The sequence below is a fragment of the Stenella coeruleoalba genome, assembly GCF_951394435.1.
Source record: "Stenella coeruleoalba genome assembly, chromosome: 19".
Taxonomy (NCBI): domain Eukaryota; kingdom Metazoa; phylum Chordata; class Mammalia; order Artiodactyla; family Delphinidae; genus Stenella; species Stenella coeruleoalba.
The window spans coordinates 20,832,491-20,856,458 of record NC_137165.1 but is presented as its reverse complement, the minus strand read 5'-3'; the positions used below and the strand labels follow the sequence as shown (position 1 = coordinate 20,856,458).

Below are 23,968 nucleotides of genomic sequence, written 5' to 3'. Positions count from 1 at the left end.
GGTAAAAGGTATAAACTCCAAGGCTGAGGTGGCGCAGGCCCAGGCGGCCTTGGCAGTCAATATATGCGCCGCCCGAGGGCTGCAGGATGTGCTGCGGACCAACTTGGGTCCTAAGGGAACCATGAAAATGTGAGACGGCGGTTGGAGCGGCGGTTAGGGCGTCGGGGTTTGTTGGGTGTCCGGGCGCGCTGTGAGGCAGACGTTCCACAAAGAGTTGGGAGCGATGTGGACGCACTTGTGGGCCTGCTTTCCCTCGTTCTCATTCCTGCCCTGAGCTCATTTCTAGTCTGGTGGGAGAGGAGGAGAAATGCTACCCGAAAAAAGGGCTCACTGTGACTCCTCCCTGCCCTCCAACTTCTCGGTAAGGTTCATATGCAAGTAGAAAGTCAGTTCATTTAGTGTCATATATGAAACATAAACCATCTATCTCCCCTGCTGTTGAAGAGTTTGGGTTTTGCTGGGCAGTGTGTTGTGGAGACGGCACGGGCTTTGGAACCTGGCAGGCTTGGGTTCAAATTCAAGGACCGCTTTAGCTATGCGTCCCTAGGCAAGTTGAACGCTCTTTCAGCATATATTTACTAAGGACTATTATTTTCTTTAGAAGAGAGGGAAGGAGACTAGTGAGGGCAAAGAGGTGTAAGAGGAGAGAGATACAGTCTCAGAGGAATGAGCAAAGTAATTAATATTAACAGTAAAAGAGGGCACTGAGTATGTACTGACTGGGATGCTGGGAACACAGAGATGACTAAGATACAGTTTCTATTCTTAAGGAGTTCTGGTAGAGATGAATGTGCTAATTATATATATACCATTATACTAAGGAAAGGGACTAATAACTCATGGCAGAAGGGAGAAGGGAAAGCTTCTCAATAACAGAGGATTTTTCATCAGTCTTGAAAAATGAATCAGAGTTCTCCAGTTGGAGAAGGGAGTAAAGGACTTCTAGATAGGGTAACTTCAGGAACAAGAGAAGCTCAATGGTGTAAATCCAACAGAAACAAAAGCAAACATGATGTAGTAAGGGAACCCCAAGGTTTGCCCACAAGATCTCATTTGATAGAAGAGGTAGAAGAAATAGACATTACCCAGATTGGGAAAGGTAACTTACGTCATTGCTATATAGTTTGGATATTATCATGAAGGTGATGGAGAACATGAAAATCATGGAAGGATTTTTGGTGAGGGAACTGAGTGAATCACATTGCCTTTTAGAAAGATAAATGCAGTGTGGAGGGTAAATTCAAATTCAGACATATCAAGATGCTAAGTAGTCCAGACTAGAGATGATGATGACAGTGGAGATGGAGAGGAGTGGGTAGATTTAAGAGACATTTAGGTTGTAGAATTGACAGAACTTGATCTAATAAACATGAGGGGTGAGGGAAAACATTAGTTGAGTGAATGAATGGTAACATTTCACAAAAAAAGAAACCTGCAGAAAGTTCACAAATTTGTGGTTTGTAGACTTCCAAGTACTCTTCCAGGTACCAAGCCACTGTTCATAACTCATGGACTGCTCTTGTCCTTAAACTTGTAAATGTGCTGTTTGGAATGAAATCACCATAGCAGTCCATCTGGGGAGAAGTGATTCTGTGGTAGTTACTGTGGTATCCCCCATGGTATAATGGAAGTTTTCCACACCCAGTTACTTATATTAAGGATAGTGGAGTGGCTAACACTGGGAGTGTCTTGTTTGGCTCTTGCTGTATGAAGTTTATAACCACTGTTTTCTGAACAGGCTTGTTTCTGGTGCAGGAGACATGAAACTCACCAAAGATGGCAATGTACTGCTCCATGAGATGGTGAGCTGATGTTGCTGACTTAATAAACCTTAATTAGCCTTAGCTGAGAACATAGTACAATTTGTATATCCTTAAACCAAGGCCGTCAGCTAAATACTGCAGTCATGAGATATGCTTGTTTGTTTAAACCTTAGGAAAAAAAAAAGTCTATTGGCTGTTTTCAGATCTTTGTGTAGTGCAAATAATAACTTAGGGATACTTCCAAATTAGTTACATTTTTTAAAGTCAATGCACTTACGTTCTTTGTAATCATGGGAAAAAAATCCTTTGCAAGTTTAGTACATACATTCATCTTCAAGATTGAAGGATTTAATCTTATTTTGGAAATGTCATTGCATTCGAAGCAGAGACTCTTTTATAAAATGTTCAAACCTCATTAGTTCTCAGGTTTTAACTTTTCGTTTTGACATTTATTATGTATGATAATATAAAACTTGTGAACTTATAGAATGAAGCTTATTTCATTTCTTAATTTTACTGTTGACCCTTAGGTTATCTTGTTTTTGGTGGACTATTTCTTTATCTCATTCTCTCTCTTTTTTAATCTTTTGCTTGCTTTTTTCAACAAATTCAACACCCAACAGCTTCCTTGATAGCAAAAGTAGCAACAGCCCAGGATGACATTACAGGAGATGGTACTACTTCAAATGTCCTAATTATCGGAGAGTTACTAAAACAAGCTGATCTTTACATTTCTGAGGTATTAGAATTTCATAGAACGCACATTCATGTGGTACTTTATTTTGAATAAAAAGTTATTTGTTTTTTTGCTAGTAAAATGGTTTAATTTTAGAGGGAAAAAGTTAATTTTCATCAAGATGTTTTTGGACAATTATAAATGGAAATAATAATGAAATTTTTAGTTAAAATAATGCCTTTTATTGAAATTATATACCTTTTTAAAAAATGAAATATTTGAAATATATATAAAAGTTAAAAAATTAGCCATGTACCCATGACTAATGGCCTAAGAAAGAAAACATCACTGAGAAAGTTGAAACCAAATTATGCACCTTTTAAAAAATAACTAGAGAAAAATTAATGAAGGTTTTCCACATTGTGAATTTACCTACTTTTCTAGTTTTATTTCCCTTTATAAACAGTCTCCTCTAGCCAGACTCCGTCATTCACTGGCCTCTGAAATCATTACATACATTTCTACCTCCATGCTTTTGTTCAATTTGTAGTGTTTTCTTTGCGTTACTTATCTGTCTTTTCTAATTAAGCAGTTGGAGTTTTGCTCTTTCAAGGACCATTTTAGCAAAGCATAACCTGTCCTTTCGAAGTGCTAAAAGGATCACTTTGTGTTTCATTTAGTATTGGGATCTGTCTATTAATTCAGTACCTGCAACTTATCTCAAGATGCTTTTAGCTGTAAGCAGTGGAAACTTGACTAAAAGTCACTTAAACAACAAAAAAATTATCTCCCGTAACAGGAAATATAGCAATAAAACAGGCTTCTAGGGTTAGTTGATTAAAAAATTCATTCAGTCATCAAGTACCCAGATCCTTTCTGTCTCTTAGCTCTTCCACTTGTAATGCTGTTTCATCATAGGCTTATTCCCATCCTGGATGAAAGACTGTCAGAAGAAATCAGGGCTGCCTCTTCTCCTTACTAACACTCAGCAGGAGAGGGCAAGAGAAAACCATTCACCCAGCCATAGAATAAAAGTCCTTCCTTTATATGATTGGGCCGACATTGGTTTTATTCCATCCCAAACCAGTGACAGTTTTTTGGGAAATTGACTTAATCTAATTAGGATCCGCCCCTTGAGCTAGGGATAGGGTCAACTTCCTCTGAAGCACTGAGGAAGAGAGATACCTAAACAAAATTAGGGTTGGGCTAGGAAGGAAGAAATTAGGGGAGGGGAGATGCCGACAGACACTGACATAGTTATGAAACTGTGTGACAGTGCAGTGACAGAGCTAGGCACAGGATGGGATAGAAACACTGAGGATGGAGGGGTATCCTAAACTAGCCTGAGGTAGTCAGGAAGCACTTTCTGGAGGAAATAGGCCTGGGCTGAATCTTTAGGATTAGAAGGAGTGAGCCTGATGAAAGAGTGAGGGGTGAGGAGTGAACCTGATGAAAGAGTGAGGGGTGTGGAGAATAGCATTCCAGGCAGAAGGAAAAACATGAGCAAAGGCACAGAGAAAAGAAGCAAACTGGTGTGTGTGCAGAGCTACAAGCAGTCTGGTGTTGGTGGAGTTTAAAGTGATGCGGACAGTAGTGAATAGGCATGTAATATACTAACTAAGAAGAATGTTCATACTGACATATGAATGAGTGATATGGTCAGATTGGCATTTTAAATATTTGGGGGACAGTTTTAAGGGAGTCAAGACTGAAGGTTTTCCTAGTAGTCTAGGTGAGAAGTTGTGAGGTCCTAGGCTGAGGAAATGTTTTGAAGATGGTTAATAACACAGGCTCTGGCGTCAGGCCTTTTGGGTTTAAATCCTGGCTCTGGCTCTTATTAGCCTGGTGATCTAAGCCTTTAAGCCTAAATTTCCTCATCTGTGAAACAGGAATGATAAAAACACCCACTTCATAGTGTTGAGAGGACTAAAATAATACATGTAAATCCTTTAGAATAGTGCCTGGTACAAATGCTCAATAAATGTCAACTTTTGAAAGTTATTATAGGACTGACATAAAGGAATGGAGGAAGGGAATAAATTAGAACTAGTTCCAGCTTTCAATAAGTTTATGTATTGTTTTTCAGAATAAACAATAGCGTTTTTTCAAAAAAAATTTTGTTATAATGTCAGACCTACAGAAAAGTTGCAAGAATATTCCAAAGAATAACATTTCTCTCTCTTTCATGAATATATATATATATATATATATGGAATGTGTATATATATAGTAATATACATATTTTTTTCTAATGGTATAAGAATAAGTTGCAGACGTGATGATCTAAATATTTCAGTGTATGTTTCTTAAACCAGGGAATTCTCATATATAACCACAGTATAGTGATCGAAACAGGAAATTAGTATTAGCACATTGATAAGTACTTTTATCTAATTTGCAGGTTTTATTCAAATTTCGTCACTTGTCCCATTCAGTTGTCATACCCCTTTAGTCTTCTTTAAGCTGGAATAGTTCTCGAGCCATCTTTTGTGTTTCATGACATTGCTGACATTACTACTTTTAGAGAATAGGCTGTTTTTTTTTTTAAGAAAGTCCCTCAGTTTGGATGTGTCTGTTTCCTCATTATCAGACTCAGGTTATGAACTTTTGGCAGGAGTGCCATGGAAATGCTGTATTGGTCTTAATGCAGCATATCTGGAGGCACATGGTGTGTGTTTGTCCCGTTCTATGATGTTAACTTTGAACATTTGGTGAAGGTGCTGCCTATCTGTCGTTTTTCTCCAAACAATGCTGGTTCTTTTCCTCTACATTACAGGGAGTCTTCTCTTCTGTGCCCATTCAGAAGAGCACTACACAACAGTGTGTTACAGTTTTCAGACATAAAAAGAACTTTTGTAGTTTTTTTCTACTGTTGTAAATTGTAAACAGTTTTTCTGTAAGTTTGAGATTGTTTGAAATATGAAGCGCTGAAAGATTACAAATTACATACATACACTTATATTTAGTGGCATTGATATAGGTAATTAATTTTTTTGGACATACCTATTAGTAGGAAAGGATAGTTACTTTTACTTTGGATAACTTACTTTATAATTTACAGTTTTATGTTGATGTATTAGGGCCTGCACCCTAGAATAATAGCTGAAGGATTTGAAGTTGCAAAAATAAAGGCACTTGAAGTTTTGGAACAAGTTAAAATTAAAAAAGAGATGAAAAGAGAAATCCTCTTAGATGTGGCTAGAACATCTCTACAAACTAAAGTTCATCCTCAGCTGGCTTATGTGTTAACAGAGGTATGTGGTTAAACTTTTGCAGAATGAGTACAGCCTAACACATGGTGGTATTTTTCTTTTTCCTATAAGATAATCAGCTAGCTATGGCATGTGGTTCTTTTGAACATACAACAAAATATAGAAGACAGATATTTATAGGCTTATTTACAGAGTAGATTTGATTGGTCAGAACAGTATGTGTAATTTTTCAAAAGTGTCATATTAAGCCTTCTTTTAAGTTAACTTGAAAGTTGGGAGGGACTTGGCTGCCTATGGATCACCCCCTGTGGAAGCTGTTGGGGTGATGCACACTGGTCTCCTAAACCTAGAGGTCCATATTTATTATTTATTTATTATTTATATTTAATATAAAATAATAATAATAAATATATTTATATTTATTTATTATTATGTGAGGTTGGGGACGTTGTTTTGGCAGTGTGTCTTGTAGTTAAGGTTACCTTTTTTTTTTTTTTTTTGCGGTACGCAGGCCTCTCACTGTTGTGGCCTCTCGCATTGCAGAGCACAGGCTCCGGACGCGCAGGCTCAGCGGCCATGGCTCACGGGCCCAGCCGCTCGGCGGCGTGTGGGATCCTCCCAGACCGGGGCACAAACCCATATCCCCTGCGTCGGCAGGCGGGCTCTCAACCACTGCGCCACCAGGGAAGCCCAAGGTTACCACTTTAATGAGCATGACTGATCTGATAGATAATATTCACATCTGGGAAGTGTATACTTGTTTACTTCTAAAGGTAGAATATATATATATATATAATATCAGGACAAAGTTGGGTATTTTGGGAAGGCTTTTATAGGTAGCTGTAGTTTGATGATATCATCATTGTTCCTCAGCTTTGCATTTTTTGAAACTTGAGTATATTAGTTTATCAGGAATGATGAGTTCATAACAACCAAATTCACAAGACATTGACATAGAAATCAGAATTCTGTCTTACTAATTTACCTTGAGAAATATAAATACTGAAACACCTGAGTTGTTTCTGGTCAATTCTTACCGATAGGAAAACCTACTTGGGAAATCAGATTAAGATTAAGAAATTAAGACATTTTCTTGCTGAGCAGTCTAAATAAAGACTCTGCTGTGTTTTCTGCTGTTAAAGTACATATATCACGTGGCCCAGAATCTTCAAGCTATCTGATTAGGGCCTCCATTCCCTTTTGGAGTTATAGAAACACTAATGCTCTCATTTTCCAATGGTTTGTCATTATTCCCCATTAGTCATCAAAACCAAAAATCATGTTACCTCAGTAAACTTTTCTAAGATATAGATTTTTTTGCTTCTATTTTATTTGAGGATGATTATACTATAACACTTAATTTCTGTAGTCAGTTATTTTCATATTACTTTCTGAGCTAAGCAATAGGCTGTGTGGTGCTGTGCTTCTCAAATTGCATATCCCTGGGGATATTTGGCAGAATAAATGAGACATGTCTTTCTGGAGTGTCAATTTTACTTTACTATGGAGGAAAAGCATTATTTTCACATTGAAACAAACATGTATAACTAACAGAACACTGTAAATCAACTGTACCCCAATGAAAATTAAAAAACAACAAAAAACAAACATGTATATATTATGGCATGATGTAGAAAAGTTTCATGGTAAAACATAAGACTTAAAAATTTCATGTTGTTAGAGCCAGCAAATTTGAACTCTTTCCTTAGATTTCATTTCCTTCTTTTCCATTAAGGTGTCCTTTGGTGGAAAAGTTTGAGTAGTGTTTGTATAGTAGGCTTGGCAGTTAAAGAGACTTGATTTCTAGTCCTGACTCTGCTACTACCTGTTAGATCTTGTTTTAAGACCATAACTTCTTAAAGTCTCACCTTAGTTTCCTTCTCTGTAAAATAAGGGGATTGGACCTGATAACCTCTGAAGTCCCTGTAGGCTCTAAACTATCCATTGGCACTGGTTATCATTTGTATCCATGACAGAGTGACACTTTCTGACCTTGCCTTGTATTTTGGAGCCTGAAACACTATCTGCTTAGTCTGGTGATAGATTACTAGGGCCAGTGGTTTCTTTTAGTAGACCAAATAATTTACTGTTCTCATTCATTTCTCTTCCAGGCTGTGGTGGATTCTGTTTTGGCTATTAGAAGACCGGGTTATCCTATTGATCTCCTCATGGTAGAAATCATGGAGATGAAGCATAAATCAGAAACAGATACAAAGTAAATGATGTAAACTTTAACAGTACATAGATTCTAGAATACTTGGTTATCTTCAGATATTCTTTCACTGATTTCATTAGTTACTTCTATTCATCATCAGTCTATTTATTCAGCATATATTAATTGGATACTTACCAGGAGCCATTCACTGTTTTAGGTGTTAGGAATGAAGAGTAAACAAAACAGAATTTCATTTTTTAAGAATCTTACATTTCTAGTTGAAAGAGATGGTGGACAAATAATGCTAATAAGTGCTGTGAAGAGGCTAGAGCAGCTGTATATGTGAGCATGTGCATGATTTTAGGGTAGTAAGGGAAGATCATCGTGATGAGAAAGTAAACTAGAGAGCTAAATGGGTCTCTAGTGCTAGCCATGTGCATATCTGGAAGAAGAGTGTTCTAAGCAGAGGGAATAAGGGTGGAAGAAGCCCCGAGGCAGAAGTGTGCTGGGGTGTTCCAGTGTGCCTGGAGCAGAGGAAGAGGAAAAAGTAGTAGAAGGTGAGATCAGAGAGGTAAGACAATTATAACATTGTCTGAGTATGTATGTCCTGAGAGTGAGTAGCACCTTGTTGACTTTGGACTTAACTCATTTTAAACATTCTATTATGGAAAACTCTAACCATATATAAGAGTAGAATAGAATAGTGAATGAACTCCCACATATCTGCCACTCATCTTTATCAATTTTCAGTATATGGCCAGTCTTATATCCCCCGTATATACTCCTCTTTCCTTCCCCCTGCCCAAATCTGGATTATTTTGAAGCCAATTCAGATGTTATATTTCATCTGTAAATACTTTATTTTTAATATATGTGTGTGTGTATGTATAGGTGTCTTTACTTATTTTTAGAAGTTCTTAAATCTGCCTTGTCACTTTTTATGGTTTCCTGTTCCCTCTGCAGGAGGGAACTCTTTTCAAACTTACCTTTCATTTCCTTAAACATATAGTTCAGTTTGATAATTACAATATTTAAAGTTTTGTCTTGTCTACTTCTGGTGTTTATTTTATTTATTTTTAAAATTAATTAATTTATTTTTGGCTGTGTTGGATCTTTGTTGCTGTGTGCAGGCTTTCTCTAGTTGGGGCGAGCGGGGGCTACTCTTCATTGCGGTGCATGGGCTTCTCGTGGTGGCTTCTCTTGTTGTGGAGCACGGGCTCTAGGCACACGGACTCCAGTTGTTGTGGCACACGGGATCAGTAGTTGTGGCTCATGGGCTCTAGAGCACAGGCTCGGTAGTTGGGGCGCACGGGCTTAGTTGCTCTGCGGCATGTGGGATCTTCCCGGGCCAGGGCTCAAACCCGTGTGTCCTGCATTGGCAGGCAGATTCTTAACCACTGTGCCACCAGGGAAGCCCTGCCCAGGGACAACTTTAAACTAAATCCACAGCTTGAGGTTTTTTTTGAATAACCAGTTGTGAATTCTAACTGCAAGTCCATGTGAGGGCTGCTGGTTTGTACCCTGAGTATGTAGCCTTTGAGGTTCTAGTTTAATGTGAAGAGGGTCTTACTGTTTTACTCTCTACTTTGGATGAGGCTTGAGCTTTTTAAATTCTGTCCCCCTCTCATTATGAGGTCAAAATTCAGATTTGTCTGAATTGTCAGATGACTTTAGGGTGAGTGGTTACAGTTATCTACTTACCTCTTGGAGTTCCTGTTTTGTTTTCAGTTTTGGAAAGAAAACTTTTGTAGCTCTTTACTGTTTTATGGCTCTGCAGAGTTTTTAAGGGTTTTTTTTTTTTTTTTCTTTTTTTGCGATACGAGGGCCTCTCACTGTTGTGGCCTCTCCCGTTGTGGAGCACAGGCTCCGGATGCGCAGGCTTACAGGCCATAGCTTACGGGCCCAGCCGCTCCGCGGCACGTGGGATCTTCCCGGACCGGGGCACGAACCCGTGTCCCCTGCATCGGCAGGTGGACTCTCAACCACTGCGCCACCAGGGAAGCCCTGTTTTGTTTTTAATCCAGCATTTTTAGTTGCTTTTGGTAGTAGGGTTGGTCCAAATTACCTTACCATTGCTGAGGGCAACAAGTACTTGGTTTATATTTCAGAAGGATCTCCGTGGTTGTTGTGTGGGGAGTACACTGCGGAGCAGGGTGGGAGGTGCAAGGACAGAAGCAGGAGACTGGTTAGGAATCTGTTGTAATATAGGTGAGAAAAGAAAAAAGATTTGGATCAGGGTATACTTAGAAAGAAGGAGCAGTAGGATTTGTTGATGTTCCACATAGAATGTGACAGAAACAGATGATTCAAGGATGTCTCTTGGGTTTTTGCATGAGCAGCTGGAAAAGCAGAGATGCCATTTCTTGGGATGGAGAAGACTGGGAAGAGCAGGTTTGGGGAAATAAATCAAGAGTTTAGCTTGGGGAATGTTATGTTTTCGATGCCGATTAGATGTCCATGTGGACATGTTGTGTAAGAATTTGGAGAGGTGTCAGGAGTTCAGGATTGAGGTCTGGACTGGAAATATTTATTTGGGAGTCATCAGTGTGTGGATGACTTAAAGCTATGAGAGTTTTTAATTTATTTTTTAATTTTTTTTGGCTGCGCCGTGCTGCATGTGGGATCTTAGTTCCCTGACCAGGGATTGAACCCGTGCCCCCTGCACTAGGAGCACAGAGTCTTAACCACTGGATTTCCAGGGAAGTCCCTATGAGAGTTAATAAGATCATCTGGGAAGTGATATAGATAGAAGAGGAAGTTTAAAGACTGAGCCCTGAAAACTCCAGTGTTTAGAAATTGGGAAGATAGGGAGGACTGAGCAGAGAAGACTGAAAAGGGGTGGTCAGTGAGGTAGGAGGAAAGCCAAAGGAGAATAGTGTCCCAGAAGGTAAGAGAAGAAAGTGTTTCAAGAAAGAGAGAATAATCTGCTATGTCATATGCAGTTGACAGTTTGATGAGCAAGTTGTGAACTGAGAATTGACCATTAGATTTGGAGAACGTTTAGTTTTTTGGTGGCTTTAATGAAAGCTGATTCAATAAAGGGATGAGTGTGAAAGTCAGATTGAAGGTGGGCTCAAGAGAGAATGGTTAGGGAAGAAGTGAGGATGCAAATGTAGACAATTCAGAGGAGTTTAGCTCTAAAGGGGAGCAGATAAGTGGGGCAGTAGCTAGAAGGGAATATGGGAATGGGGTTGAAGGAGAATTTTTTGTTTTAAAGATGGGCATTACTATGACAAGTTTGTTCCCTGATGAGGATGCTCCTGTAGGCAGGAACAGTTGATGTGAGGGAAGAGGGGACAGTTGCAGGAGCAGAGAGGGGAAATGGGATACAGTACACAAGCAGAGGGGTTAACCTTAGCGAGGAGCATGGGCAATTCATTCCTAGTCATAGGAGATTCAGGTTCAAGTGCAGGTAGATTGGTAGAGGTAGTGATGGGACAGTGTTTTTATTTTCTCAAAGAAGCAAGATCATTTGCTGAGAGTGAGAAGAAGGGGAAGAGTGAAGAAGACTGGAAGAGTGAAGAATATTGAACATATAGTTTGTTTTTTTCTTCCTAAATAAAGTATCTTCACATTCAGTTAGGAGTTGGAGTAATCTAGTTAGATGAAAATTTTGAAAAATTCCCTATAATTATGCTTAACTATTTTAAAAATTATTTCTTTACATGAATGTGTAACAAATATTGGTTATAAAAGATTCATAAGTAGAAATGCATTTCCTAATTGGGTGTAAATGAATTTTTAAAAGTTATAAAAATATTTTCTCTTGAAAGATCACTTGGAAAATAGGAAACCCCCCCACCACCACCCAAGCATAACCCTACTCTTAGTTTCCTTCCATTTTTCCTTTTCAATGCCAAGGTGCTTTTTAAAAATAATTGATTAATTAATTTTTGGCTGCATTGGGTCTTCGTTGCTGTGCGCAAGATTTCTCTAGTTGCGGCGAGTACTCTTTGTTGCAGTGGGCGGGCTTCTCATTGAGGTGGCTTCTCTTGTTGCAGAGCACAGGCTCTAGGTGTGCAGGCTTCAGTAGTTGTGGCATGCAGGCTCAGTAGCTGTGGCTCGTGGGCTCTAGAGCACAGGCTCAGTAGTTGTGGCACACAGGCTTAGTTACTCCACGGCATGTGGGCTCTTCCTGGGCCAGGGATCAAACCCATGTTCCCTGCATTGGCAGGCGTATTTTTAACCACTGCGCCACCAGGGAAGTCCCCCAAGGTGCTTATTTTTTAACAGAATAGTTATAATCGTGCTTCATATGTAATTTGTCATTCTCTGCTTCTTAGCTACCCCGTAAATATTTTTCCATGTTATTACATGGTTTTCATGACTAACACATAGTTGAGTCATTATCTGTTGAACAGTGCCCTATTGTTGGACATTTAGGTTAACAATTTTTAGTTGTTCCATGTAATTATTTTGAACAACTGTTCCTAAGAAACTCATTGTGTGCCTACCTTTCATTACTTGATCAGCTGTGTCACATGTTTGAGCCACATAATTTATCCTTGGTTTTTTGTTTTTTTTTTGCTGTACTCAGGCCTCTCACTGTTGTGGCCTCTCCCGTTGCGGAGCACAGGCTCCAGACGCGCAGGCTCAGCAGCCATGGCTCACGGGCCCAGCCACTCCGTGGCACGTGGGATCTTCCCGGACCGGGGCACGAACCCATGTCCCCTGCATCGGCAGGCGGACTCTCAACCACTGCACCATCAGGGAAGCCCTGAAAAGTATACTTTAAAAGGCTGAATTTTATGGTATGTGAATTGTATCTCAAAAAATAGAGTAATAAACTCTATAATAAACAATACCTCAGATTTGTCTGATAAGCAAAAATGTAGATGTGAAATAATGGTAAAATAGAAGCTGAAATGGAAAATTAGAACCTAGGAAAAAAGAATATGAATATAGCAAATGTAATAGTATAATATTTAAACTGCCAGAACATAAAGAGATACAGTTAGCTATATAGGTTTCATTATTGAAAAGGAGAAAACAGAGCAGTTTCTAAATTGAAAAAATATGGAGCTTGATATAAGACCCTCCTTCTTGTAGTCACTTTTGATAAAAGCTAGTAACATTTTTTTCAAGAAGATAAACGTATATGATTCAGGCATGAAGCCGTTGGTAGTTCAACCTGATTCTTAGAATTTAAGATACAAAGAAAAAGGGACTATTTTTTAAATCACTTTAACCTCTTAGTTTTTTAAGAAATAATTTATCAAGGTAAAATTGACATATAATGAACTACTACACACATTTAAAGCCATGAAACTATCCCCTCATTAAAGATAATGAACATATTTATCACCCCAAAAAGTTACCTCATTCCCCCATGGTAATCCTTCCTGCCTCCTCTCACTGTGTCACCCTACCTTCAGGCAACCTTCAGTCAGCTTTCTGTTGCTATAGATTAGTTTGCATTTTCTAGAATCTTATATGAATGGAATAATACAATATGTAGTTTTTTTTGTTTGGCTTCTTTTACTCACCATAATTATTTTTAAGTTAATTGATGTTATTAATCAGTAGTTCATTCATTTTATTGCTAGATAGTATTCCATTATATGAATATACTGCAATTTATTTAATCAGATTCACCTATTGATGCACATTTGGTTGTTTACAGTTCTTGGCTATTGCAAATAAAGTTGCAATGAACATTCGTGTACAATTCTTCGTATGGATCTATTCTTTCATTTCTCTTGGGTAGATGCTTAGGAATGCAGTACTATGGAAGGTACATGTTTAACTTTTTAGAAGCTGCTGAACTGTTTTGCCATGTACCATTTTACATTCCTACCAGCCATTTATGAACACTCCAGTTGTTCTGCATCCTCACTAACACTGGATATGGTCATTCATGTTAATTTTAGCCATTCTAAAATTTAAAAAACCAAATTGTGACTTTAATTTGGATTTTCTTAATGATCATTGATATTGAGCATCTTTTCACGTGCTTATTTGCTATCTACATATCTTTGGTGAAGTTTCTGTTCAAATCTTTTGCACTTTTTTTTTTTTTTTTTTGCTGTACTCGGGCCTCTCACTGTTGTGGTCTCTCCCGTTGCGGAGCACAGGCTCCGGACGCGCAGGCTCAGTGGTCATGGCTCACGGGCTCAGCCGCTCCGCGGCATGTGGGATCTTCCCAGACCAGGGCACGAACCCACGTCCCCTGCATCGGCAGGCGGACTCTCAACCACTGCGCCACCAGGGAAGCCCATGCACTTTTAAAAATTGGGTTGTTTTCTTATTGTTGAGTTTGAGAGTTCTTTGTGTATTCTGGATACAAATAGCTTTTCAGATGTATGATTTGCAGACATTTTCTGCTACTCTGTAGTTTGTTCTGTTATTCTCATAACAGTGCCTTTCAAAGAGGAATTCTTAATTTCAATGAAGTATAATTTATCAATTTTTTCTTTCATGGATTATGCTTTTGGGTGGTATCTAAAAAAATCTTTACCTAACCCAGGATCACAAAATTTTTCTTTTATGTTTTCTTTTAGAAGTGCTATAGTCTTAGGTTTTATATTTAGGTCTGTGATTCATTTTAAGTTAATTTTTGTATATGCTGCAAAGTATGGATCTAAGTTTGTTTTTTCGTGTATAGGTATCAAATTGTTTCAGCTCTATTTGATGAAAAGACTATCCTTTTACTTAGTTGCCTTTGTATTTTTGTTGAAAATCAGTTAGTTGTCCACATTTGTGTGGTTCTGTTTCTGGGTTCTATATTTCATCAATCTGTTTATCTCAGTGTTAATGTCATTCTACCTTGTTTATAGTAACTTTATAATAAGTCTTGAAATCTGTAGTGTTAATCCTCCCATTTTGTTCTTTTCCAAGTTGTTTTGATTATTTTAAATGTTTTGCATTTCATATCAATTTTAGAATCAGCTTGTCAATTCCTACCAAAAAACTGCTGGGATTTTGGCTGGAATTTCACTGAATCTATGGATAAGTTTGGGAATAATTGATATTTTAACAATATTGAGTCATGGTACATCTTTCTGTTTATTTGGGCCTTCTTGAATTATCTCAGCAATATTTTATACTTTTTAGTATGTGAGTATACTAAGTATTTCACAACTTTTTTTTCAGATTTATCCTTATGTGTTTCATGTATTTTGATCCTACTGTACATAGTATTTTTAAGATTTCAATTTCTGATTGTTAGTTAATATATAAAAATACAGTTGATTTTTGTATATTGATCTTGAACTCTGCAACCTTGCTAAACTCACTTATTTTAGTAGCTTTCTTATAGATTTCATTGAATTTTCTATATAAATGATAATGTTGTCTTGTTAATGGAGACAGTTTTACTTCTTTCTTTCCAATATGGATATATTTTATTTCTTTTTACCCCTTATTTCATGGGCTAAAACCTTCAATACAATGTTGAATAGAAATGGTGAGAGTAGGCATCCTTTCCTTTTTCCTGATCTTAGGGAGAAAACATTCAGTCTTTTTCCACTATGTGTGATACTAGTTGTAGGTTTTTCATAGACATCTGCTATCAAGTTGAGGAAGTTCTCTTTTATTGCTGAGAATCTTTATCAAGAATAGGTGTTGGCCAATCCAAAAATGGGCAGAAGACCTAAATAGACATTTCTTTAAAGAAGATATACAGATTGCCAACAAACACATGAAAGGATGCTGAACATCACTAATCATTAGAGAAATGTGAATCAAAACTACAATGAGGGGGCTTCCCTGGTGGCGCAGTAGTTGGCAGTCCGCCTGCCGATGCAGGGGACGCGGGTTCGCGCCCCTGTCCAGGAGAATCCCACATACCGCGGAACGGCTGGGCCCGTGGGCCATGGCCACTGGGCCTGCGCGTCTGGAGCCTGTGCTCCATGGCGGGAGAGGCCACAACAGTGAGAGGCCCGCATACCACAAAAAAAACCCCACAAAAAAACCAAAAAAAAACTACAATGAGGTATCACCTCACACCGGTCAGAATGGCCATCATCAAAAAATCTAGAAACATAAATGCTGGAGAGGGTGTGGAGAAAAGGGCACCCTCTTGCACTGTTGGTGGGAATGTAAATTGATACAGCCACTATGGAGAACAGTATGGAGGTTCCTTAAAAAACTAAAACTAGAACTACCATGTGACCCAGCAATCCCACTACTGGGCATATACCCAGAGAAAACCATAATTCAAAAAGAGTAATGTACCCCAATGTTCATGGCAGCTCTATTTACAATAGCCAGGACATGGAAGCAACCTAAGTGTCTATCGACAGATGAATGGATAAAGAAGATGTGGCTCATATATACAATGGAATATTACTCAGCCATAAAAAGAAAGGAAATTAAGTTATTTGTAGTGAGGTGGATGGACCTAGAGACTATCATACAGAGTGAAGTAAGTCAGAAAGAGAAAACCAAATACCATATTCTAACATACATATATGGAATCTTAAAAAAAAAAATGGTTCTGAAGAACCTAGGGGCAGGACAGGAATAAACACGCAGAAGTAGAGAATGGCCTTGAGGACACGGGGAGGGGGAAGGGTAAGCTGGGATGAGGTAAGAGAGTGGCATGAACATATATGCACTACCAAATGTAAAATAGATAGCTAGTTGGAAGCAGCTGCATAGCACAGGGAGATCAGCTTGGTGCTTTGTGTCCACCTAGAGGGGTGGGTTAGGGAGGATGGGAGGGAGATGCAAGAGGGAGGAGATATGGGGATATATGTTTATGTATAGCTGATTCACTTTGTTATACAGCAGAAACTACACACCATTGTAAAGGAATTATACTCCAATAAAGATGTTTAAGAAAAAAAAAAGAATAGGTGTTGGATTTTGTCAAATGCTTTTTCTGCATCTATTGAGGTGATCATATGGTTTTTCTTTTAGTTTCTTAATGTACTAAATTACATTGATTTTCAAATCATTCTTGGATAAACCTTACTTAGTTATGATGTATTATCTTTTTAAAAATGGATTAAAGTTTTAGAAATAATTAAATGTTTTTTTTTAATTTTGGATTTTTTTTGTCATTTAAACCATTACGTGTACAGTTCAGTGGCCATAAGTACATTCACATTGTGCAACCTTCACCACCATCCATCACAAACATTTTTCATCTTGAAAAACTGAAACTCTATACCCATTAAACAATAGCTCTCCATTCTCTTCTCCCCCCAGCCCCTGGAAACCACCATTCTACATTCTGTCTTTACGAATCTGACTATTCTATGTACTTTATAGGAATGAATCATACAATATTTGTCCTTTTATGACTGGCTTATTTCACTTAGCATAATGTCTTCAGGGTTCATCCATGTTGTAGCATGTTACAGAATTTCCTTCCTTTTTAAGGCTGAATAATATTCCGTTGTATATATGTACCACATTTTATTTATCCGTTCATCTGTTGATGGAAACTTGGGTTTCTTCACCTTTTGACTATTTGAATAATGTGGCTTGCTGTGTCTTTTTTTTTTTTTTTACCATATTGTTGGATTTAATTTGCTATAATTCTGTTAAGAATTGTTGCATCTACATTCATATGGGGTGTTGGTCTGTATATATATTTTTTTGTAATGCCTTTATCTTTTTTGCTTTTAGAATAATGCTGGCCTCAGAAAGTATTCTTTCCTCTTTAATTTTCTGAAAGTGTTGAATTCTTATATAGAAATGGTGTTAGTTTTTCCTTAAATGTTTGGTGGAATTCACCAGTAAAGCTTTCTATACCTGGAGTTTTCTTCATGGGAGGATTTTAAACTACAAATTTAATCTCTTTCATAGATACAGGATCATTCAGGTTGTTTATTTTTCTTGAGTGAGCTTTAGTACTTTGTGTCTTTCAAGAAATTTTTCTACTTCATCTAAGTTAAGATCATACTGCCCATGAGCTAAATCTGGTTTGCTGCCTATTTTTGGTAAATAAAGTTATATTGGAACACAGTTACTCCCATTTGTTATGTATTGTCTGTGACTTTGTGCTATGCTAGCATAATTGGATAGTTGCAAAAGAGATGGTATGGTCCACAGAGCCTAAAATATTTATTTTCTGGCCTTTTGCAGAAAGTTTGCCAATCCCTGATCTTAGTTTTCAAATTTATTGGCATAAAATTGTTCATAATATTCCCCTATTATCCTTTAATATCTGTAGAATCTGTAGTGACAGATTCTACACCGTTTTCATTTCTGACATTGGTCATTTTTATTTCATTGATTTCTACTCCGATCTTAACTGTCTTCTTTATTCTGCTTACGTTAAATTTCATTTGCTCTTCCTTTCCTAGTTTCTTAAGATGGAGGCTGAGGTCATTGGTTTGAGACCTTTCTGCTTTTCTAGTATGGGTGTTTAGTGATATAAATTTCTCTTCAGGTACTGCTTTAGTAGTATCCCACACATTTTGGTATGTTCTGTTTTCACAGGAGAACGGGATCAGGGAAGTTTTCAAAGCTACTGGTAATTTTCTGTTTCTTAAGCTGGGTGGTAGGTACATGGGTACATTTATTTGTACATTCTTTATATCTTATACATGTAAATATTCTTTTGTATGTATTCAGTATTTAACAAGGAATTTTTAAAAAGTGTGAATGGGAGGTGAGGATGTAATTACCTTGTGGGTAGACATAACTCTCTTGAGCAGTTATATTGTACAGTGAAGCCGAGAAAGGGGGTAGTAATTTAAAAATGATGTGGAATAAAAGGAGAGACTCTTTTTGTGTTGTTTTGTTTTAAAGATGGGTGATTCCAAACCAAGTTTACTGATTCAAAGTTTGCAAATTCAAAAACTTTATAGAGCCATACCAGCAGGTATAAGAGTCATATCCTGATGTGAAAATTGACGTGTTTAACTAGAGCTTTTGCCTTAGAATAATAAGAACACCAAAATTTTTTTTTTTTCTCAGAAAGCTTGGTTTCTGCTTCAGTACAGAAAGCAAATACTTCCTTGAGTCCTGAGAATTTCATACCAAAAACTATGGCCAAATTACGTTGGCCTAACATTTTTTTCAAATCAGATGTTATAATTAGTTACCTGCCACCATAAATTATAAATAACTACCTTTTAAATATAGTCATAAAGGAGAAGGATGATGGTGGAAGAAATGTCTACTCTGTAAACAATGAAATAAACTGTAGCCAGCTCTTGTCTGTACTATGTTAATTGTTTAATGGTGTATAACTTCAGGATGCTTCATAAGACATCTGAGTGATCACTGAGCTATGCAACTTATTTTATTTCTGTATATATTTAAATACATTTTAGAGGCAGGCAAGATAATAGAACATGAATAGCTAGTTGCTTTTTTCTGTTTCTTCTGTGTGGTATGTCTTGCCAATCCTTTTTTTCCCTCCAATAGGTTGTGTGGTTCCAGGAGCAGGTGCAGTTGAAGTGGCAATAGCTGAAGCTCTAGTTACATACAAGCACAGTATAAAAGGAAGAGCTTGTCTTGGAGTCCACGCTTTTGCTGATGCTTTACTCATTATCCCTAAGGTGGAACTATCCTAATGGCCAAAGAACAACTGTTTAGACAAAAGGTGTCTAATTAATTTTAAATTGCCCATTTTATGTATAACAGTAGAGTAGAAAGATAGGTATTTGTATTTCCCTACACAGTTTTGTTTAAGATATTATATAGCTAAAGCAGGGAAGTTTTTAGGATAACAGCTCTGAATTCTTGTAGGAGTTTCATGAAATGGCTCAATTATCACTTTGCTTCCATCTCTGAGCTCCAAAAGTTGAAGTAACTCCAAAAATTTCCTTCAAAAATGGTTCATGATTAATCATAATGAAGAAGTGTAGAACGTAAAATTTAATTAGATTTTGAGTAGACCTTTATTATGTTGGTGGTATCCAAAGTATTAGCACTTTATGGGAAGTGAGAACTTCAGGCTTGCATTTGTCATTGTCATTATAATTCCTAGAAAAGGAGAGAAACCAGTTTTTTTCCATGTATCAACAGAAGGACAGAGAACTACCATTTTTTTCCTTTGCCTTAATCTGATTGTGAACTACTTGGAAACACAGAGAACTCTTTCAAATATACTATTACCATGAATTAAAACATTACTAACAATGCTAGCAAAGTCTCTGATAATTGCTTTAAAATTATTAATAATTTGTTGAATCTTTGTGCATTAGATATCCATTTTTTTCTTCCCCTGAAGAGGCAAAGTCATTAACGATCCTATAGTTAACAAATATTGGTAAATCTGGTAGACATTTGGTGGTACCTTTTCACTCATCAGCTGTTGGTTTAGGACCACTTGGAAATAAACCTCGCTTGGAGTGCAGGTATCTCCATCCCTGTTGCCACAGGTCATAACTCTCCTCATGTGAATGAGGGGCACAGATATAATGCAGATAGGCAGGTTTAACAAGTGCCCAGGAAAAACCAGAAAACATGTGGCTAGAGGGACTAAGCAAACAAGAATACCATTCTACTTCCTTCCGTTTAAAAAAAAAATCTTTTGCAAGGAGGTGTTAACCGAGAGGGACCCCTTCGGGGACCCTTGTCTAACACTCGGAAATGAATTGTCCGAGGAGACACACATACTGATAAAGCAAAAGACTTGGGTGCTCGAGCAGAGAACAGCAGGGTAAGGGAACCCAGGAGAGCTGCTCTGCCTCGTGGCTTGCAGTCTCAGGTTTTATGGTGCTGGAGTTGGTTTCCAGGTTGTCTCTGGCCAATCATCTTGCTTGTGCCATATTTGGCCCGACTCAAGAACCTTCCTGGTGGGCGTGCACATCTCTCAGTCAAGATGGATTCCAGCATGAGGATTTCTGGGAGGTTGTCAGGACATATTATGGGCTGGTGTCTCCTCCCTCTTTTTGGCCCCTCCCAAATTCTTCTGGTTGGTTTTGGAGGCACCTTGTCAGTTCAGTGTTCCTTATCAGGACCTCCTGTTGTGAGACAACTTATGCAAACGGTGGTTTCAGTCCACGGTTCCCTAACAGAGGGAAATTAATGTAGCAGGGTGGGGTGGGGAAACTCTAATTAGTCTTCGTCAGAATTTAGTGTGATGTACGTAGGGAAAATGTTTAAATATAAAAGTTACTAGGTACATGAAATAATTTGATTTAGATTAAGAATGGAATTCTTCAAAAGGAGATGATTACTATATTATGGATGTGTTTTCATAAGACTGGAGAGAGCAGTGCCTTATTTTTTATATCTGATATTTAAATATATATGAAGGAATTCCATACATATATTTATTATTATTTTTTATTCCTAAAGGTTCTTGCTCAGAATTCTGGATATGACCTGCAGGAAACACTAGTGAAAGTTCAGGTTGAGCATTCAGAATCAAAACAACCTGTTGGCATAGATTTGAATACAGGTAAGAAAGTAAAGAAAAATCAGCTGCTTAATAAAAAAAGAGGTTATACTACAGTGACCCAGAACTTAAGTAAGGGGGTGGAGGTTTGGATGGCTTTTTTTTTTTTTTTGGCGGTATGCGGACCTCTCACTGTTGTGGCCTCTCCCGTTGCGGAGCACAGTCTCCGGACGCGCAGGCTCAGCGGCCATGGCTCAGGGGCCCAGCCGCTCCACGGCACGCGGGACCTTCCCGGACCGGGGCACGAACCCGCGTCCTCTGCATCGGCAGGCGGACTCTCAACCACTGCGCCACCAGGGAAGCCCTGGATGACTTTTATATTTAAATTTTGGGTGCCTTTGTTTTACTTTTGAACTTCTTAGAAGCAAGTATTCATTCACTTAAGAAATAGTTACTGAGTGCTTGTTATTTGACTTGGGATTCACACAGAACAAAACAAAGACCCTTCCCTTGTGAGCTTATGTTGTAGCAGGGAAAGATAGGCAGTAAATAATAACCTTAATAAATAAGTTCCTTTAACATTTTTAAAGGTAATAAATTCTGTGAAAAAAATAAAGGGACAGTGTAAGGATGATTGTGAATGCTAGCACAGGAGTGTGGGGAGGGGGTTTCAATGGGAAGAGGGTGGTCAGGATAGGCCTCATTGAGAATATCTGTTGAACAAAATCAACGAAAGTTAGGAAGTTCCACGTGGGAACTAGGGAAAGAATGTCCTAGGCAGAGGGAACAGCTAGTGGAAAAGCCACTGTCTGGTGTTCTCGAGGAGGAGGGAGATGAGAGAGGTAATAGAAGGTCAGATCACGCGAGGGCGTGTGGGCCAGTGTACAGAGTTTGACTTTTTCTGTGGTGGAATAGGGAGCAATTTTGAACAGAGGTGTGACATGGTCTAAATATGTTTAAAAGGATCACTCTTGCTACTCTGTGGAGAGTAGTCAACTGAACAACTGGAAGGAATTGCTATTAACTGCATTGGAGAAGACTGTGGGTAGAGCATGTTGTGGTGGCCGGAGGTCAGCATTGAGTTTTGGCAAAGTTAAGTTTGAAGTATCTGGAGACTTTAAAATAGACAGTTGGATGTACAAGTCTGAAGCTCAGGAAAGTGGTCCGGCTTGGAGATAAAAACTTGAGAGTCGTCAGAGTGTATATGCTTTAAATCTAGAAGATTGGGTGAGATCATCTAGGGAGTGAGCGTAGAGAGAGAAGAATGCAGGACTGAGCCTTTGGGTACTCTAACATTAAGAGCTCAGGAGGAAGAGGAAGAACCAGCAAAGTAGACAGAAAAGGAACCACTAGTGCAAAAGAAAAAAAACAGGCAAGTGTGATGTCCTGGAAGACAAGTGAAGAAAGAGTGGTTGGGAGGGTATGATCAGCTGTGTTAGTTAAGTGCTGCTGATAGATGAGGTCTGAGAATTGACCTTTGGATTTGACACCATGGAGGTCATTGGTGACCTTGATAATAGTAATTTTGGTGGTATATTAAATATTGTTAGAATATACAGCCAATATTAACAGAATATATCAAGATTGTAGTATTGAAATAGTTTGTTTTTCCTTTGCAGGTGAGCCAATGGTAGCAGCAGATGCAGGAGTTTGGGATAATTATTTTGTGAAAAACCAACTTCTTCACTCTTGGTAAGTTTGTATTAGTAAAAAGAGAAAGACTTTTAAGGACATAATTGATAACATTAAGATTTTTCTATTATTTTTGCCTGCTACAGTGGAAAATGGCTAAGTGTATGAAAAGGCATGGTATCCAGTTATTAAGACTAGCTTCTGTCATTTTACAGTCCCTTTTAGATTTTAGTTCTATCAGTGTAAGTTATGGGAAATGTTAATCTTACTGTTTATTTGAGGGAGAAGGGAAAGAAGGACATTTACTGAAATAGTACCACATGCATAGTGGGAAAAAGATCAAATGATATGCTAAAAATGAGCTCAGTTTTGCTGGAATATAAAATTAGGCTTCTACTTTATCAGCAAATGAGTTGAAATTATAATGCAAGGGGTGATGTTTGTATTTATAATAGCTATGTCTTATCTCACACCAACATCATTGCAGAACAAAGTGTCATTAGTAGCTGAAGATTTCTGAGGGGGAAAGATAAGAGTGGATTAGTAAGCTTTACTCACCCTGTCATCTTTTCCCTCAGCACAGTGATTGCCACCAACATTCTCCTGGTTGATGAAATTATGCGAGCTGGTATGTCTTCTCTCAAAGGGTGATTGAGTTCAAAATCAACTCTTCTAGAAGCTGAGACTTAGCACATCTTACATCCAACTACCATTATAGAGCCTGAGCCATTCTTAATTTTTACACAATAAATGCAATTTGTATTTGGTGGTCTTATAAGTCTCAAAAGTATTTCATCAAGGTATAAAGAACACAAGAAATACTTTCACAGCAAATAATATTAATGAAAGTATTTTTCCCTCGAAGTTCTAACTCCCTACCCTTTATTGTATGTGTGATATTATGATATAATAAGAAATATATATTTGGCCTATTTTATTTTATTTTATTATTTTTGGCTGCGTTGGGTCTTTGTTACTGCTCGCGCACTTTCTCTAGTTGCGGCAAGTGGGGACTACTCTTCGTTTCGGTGCACAGGCTTCTCATTGTGGTGGCTTCTCTTGTTGCGGAGCATGGGCTCTAGGACGCACAGGCTTCAGTAATTATGGTGCGTGGGCGCAGTAGTTGTGGCACATGGGCTCAGTTGCTCCATGGCATGGGGGATATTCCTGGACCAGGGATCTAATCTGTGTCCCCTGCACTGGCAGGTGGACTCTTAACCTCTGTGCCACTAGGAAAGTCCTATATTTGGTCTTTATCCCCAGTTCCTGGCACAAGATCTGCTA

At 38.2% G+C, this 23,968-nt stretch overlaps 1 protein-coding gene across 1 annotated transcript; it reads left to right on the top strand.

The window, feature by feature from the left end:
• Positions 1-23,733, top strand: CCT6B (chaperonin containing TCP1 subunit 6B). Its single transcript, XM_079905164.1, has 7 exons — positions 1-129; positions 1,739-1,802; positions 18,199-18,232; positions 19,132-19,265; positions 21,013-21,115; positions 22,672-22,744; positions 23,263-23,733. Exons 1-7 carry the CDS (start codon positions 122-124, stop codon positions 23,333-23,335), a joined length of 489 nt encoding a protein of 162 aa, XP_079761290.1. The 5' UTR covers positions 1-121; the 3' UTR covers positions 23,336-23,733.
• The last annotated feature ends 235 nt before the right edge of the window (positions 23,734-23,968 follow it).

Coding starts and splice junctions, on each gene's coding strand:
- CCT6B (XM_079905164.1), top strand. Junction 21,116..22,671: donor TGGCATAGATTTGAATACAG/GTAAGAAAGTAA, acceptor TTTCCTTTGCAG/GTGAGCCAATGGTAGCAGCA. Junction 22,745..23,262: donor AACCAACTTCTTCACTCTTG/GTAAGTTTGTAT, acceptor CTTTTCCCTCAG/CACAGTGATTGCCACCAACA.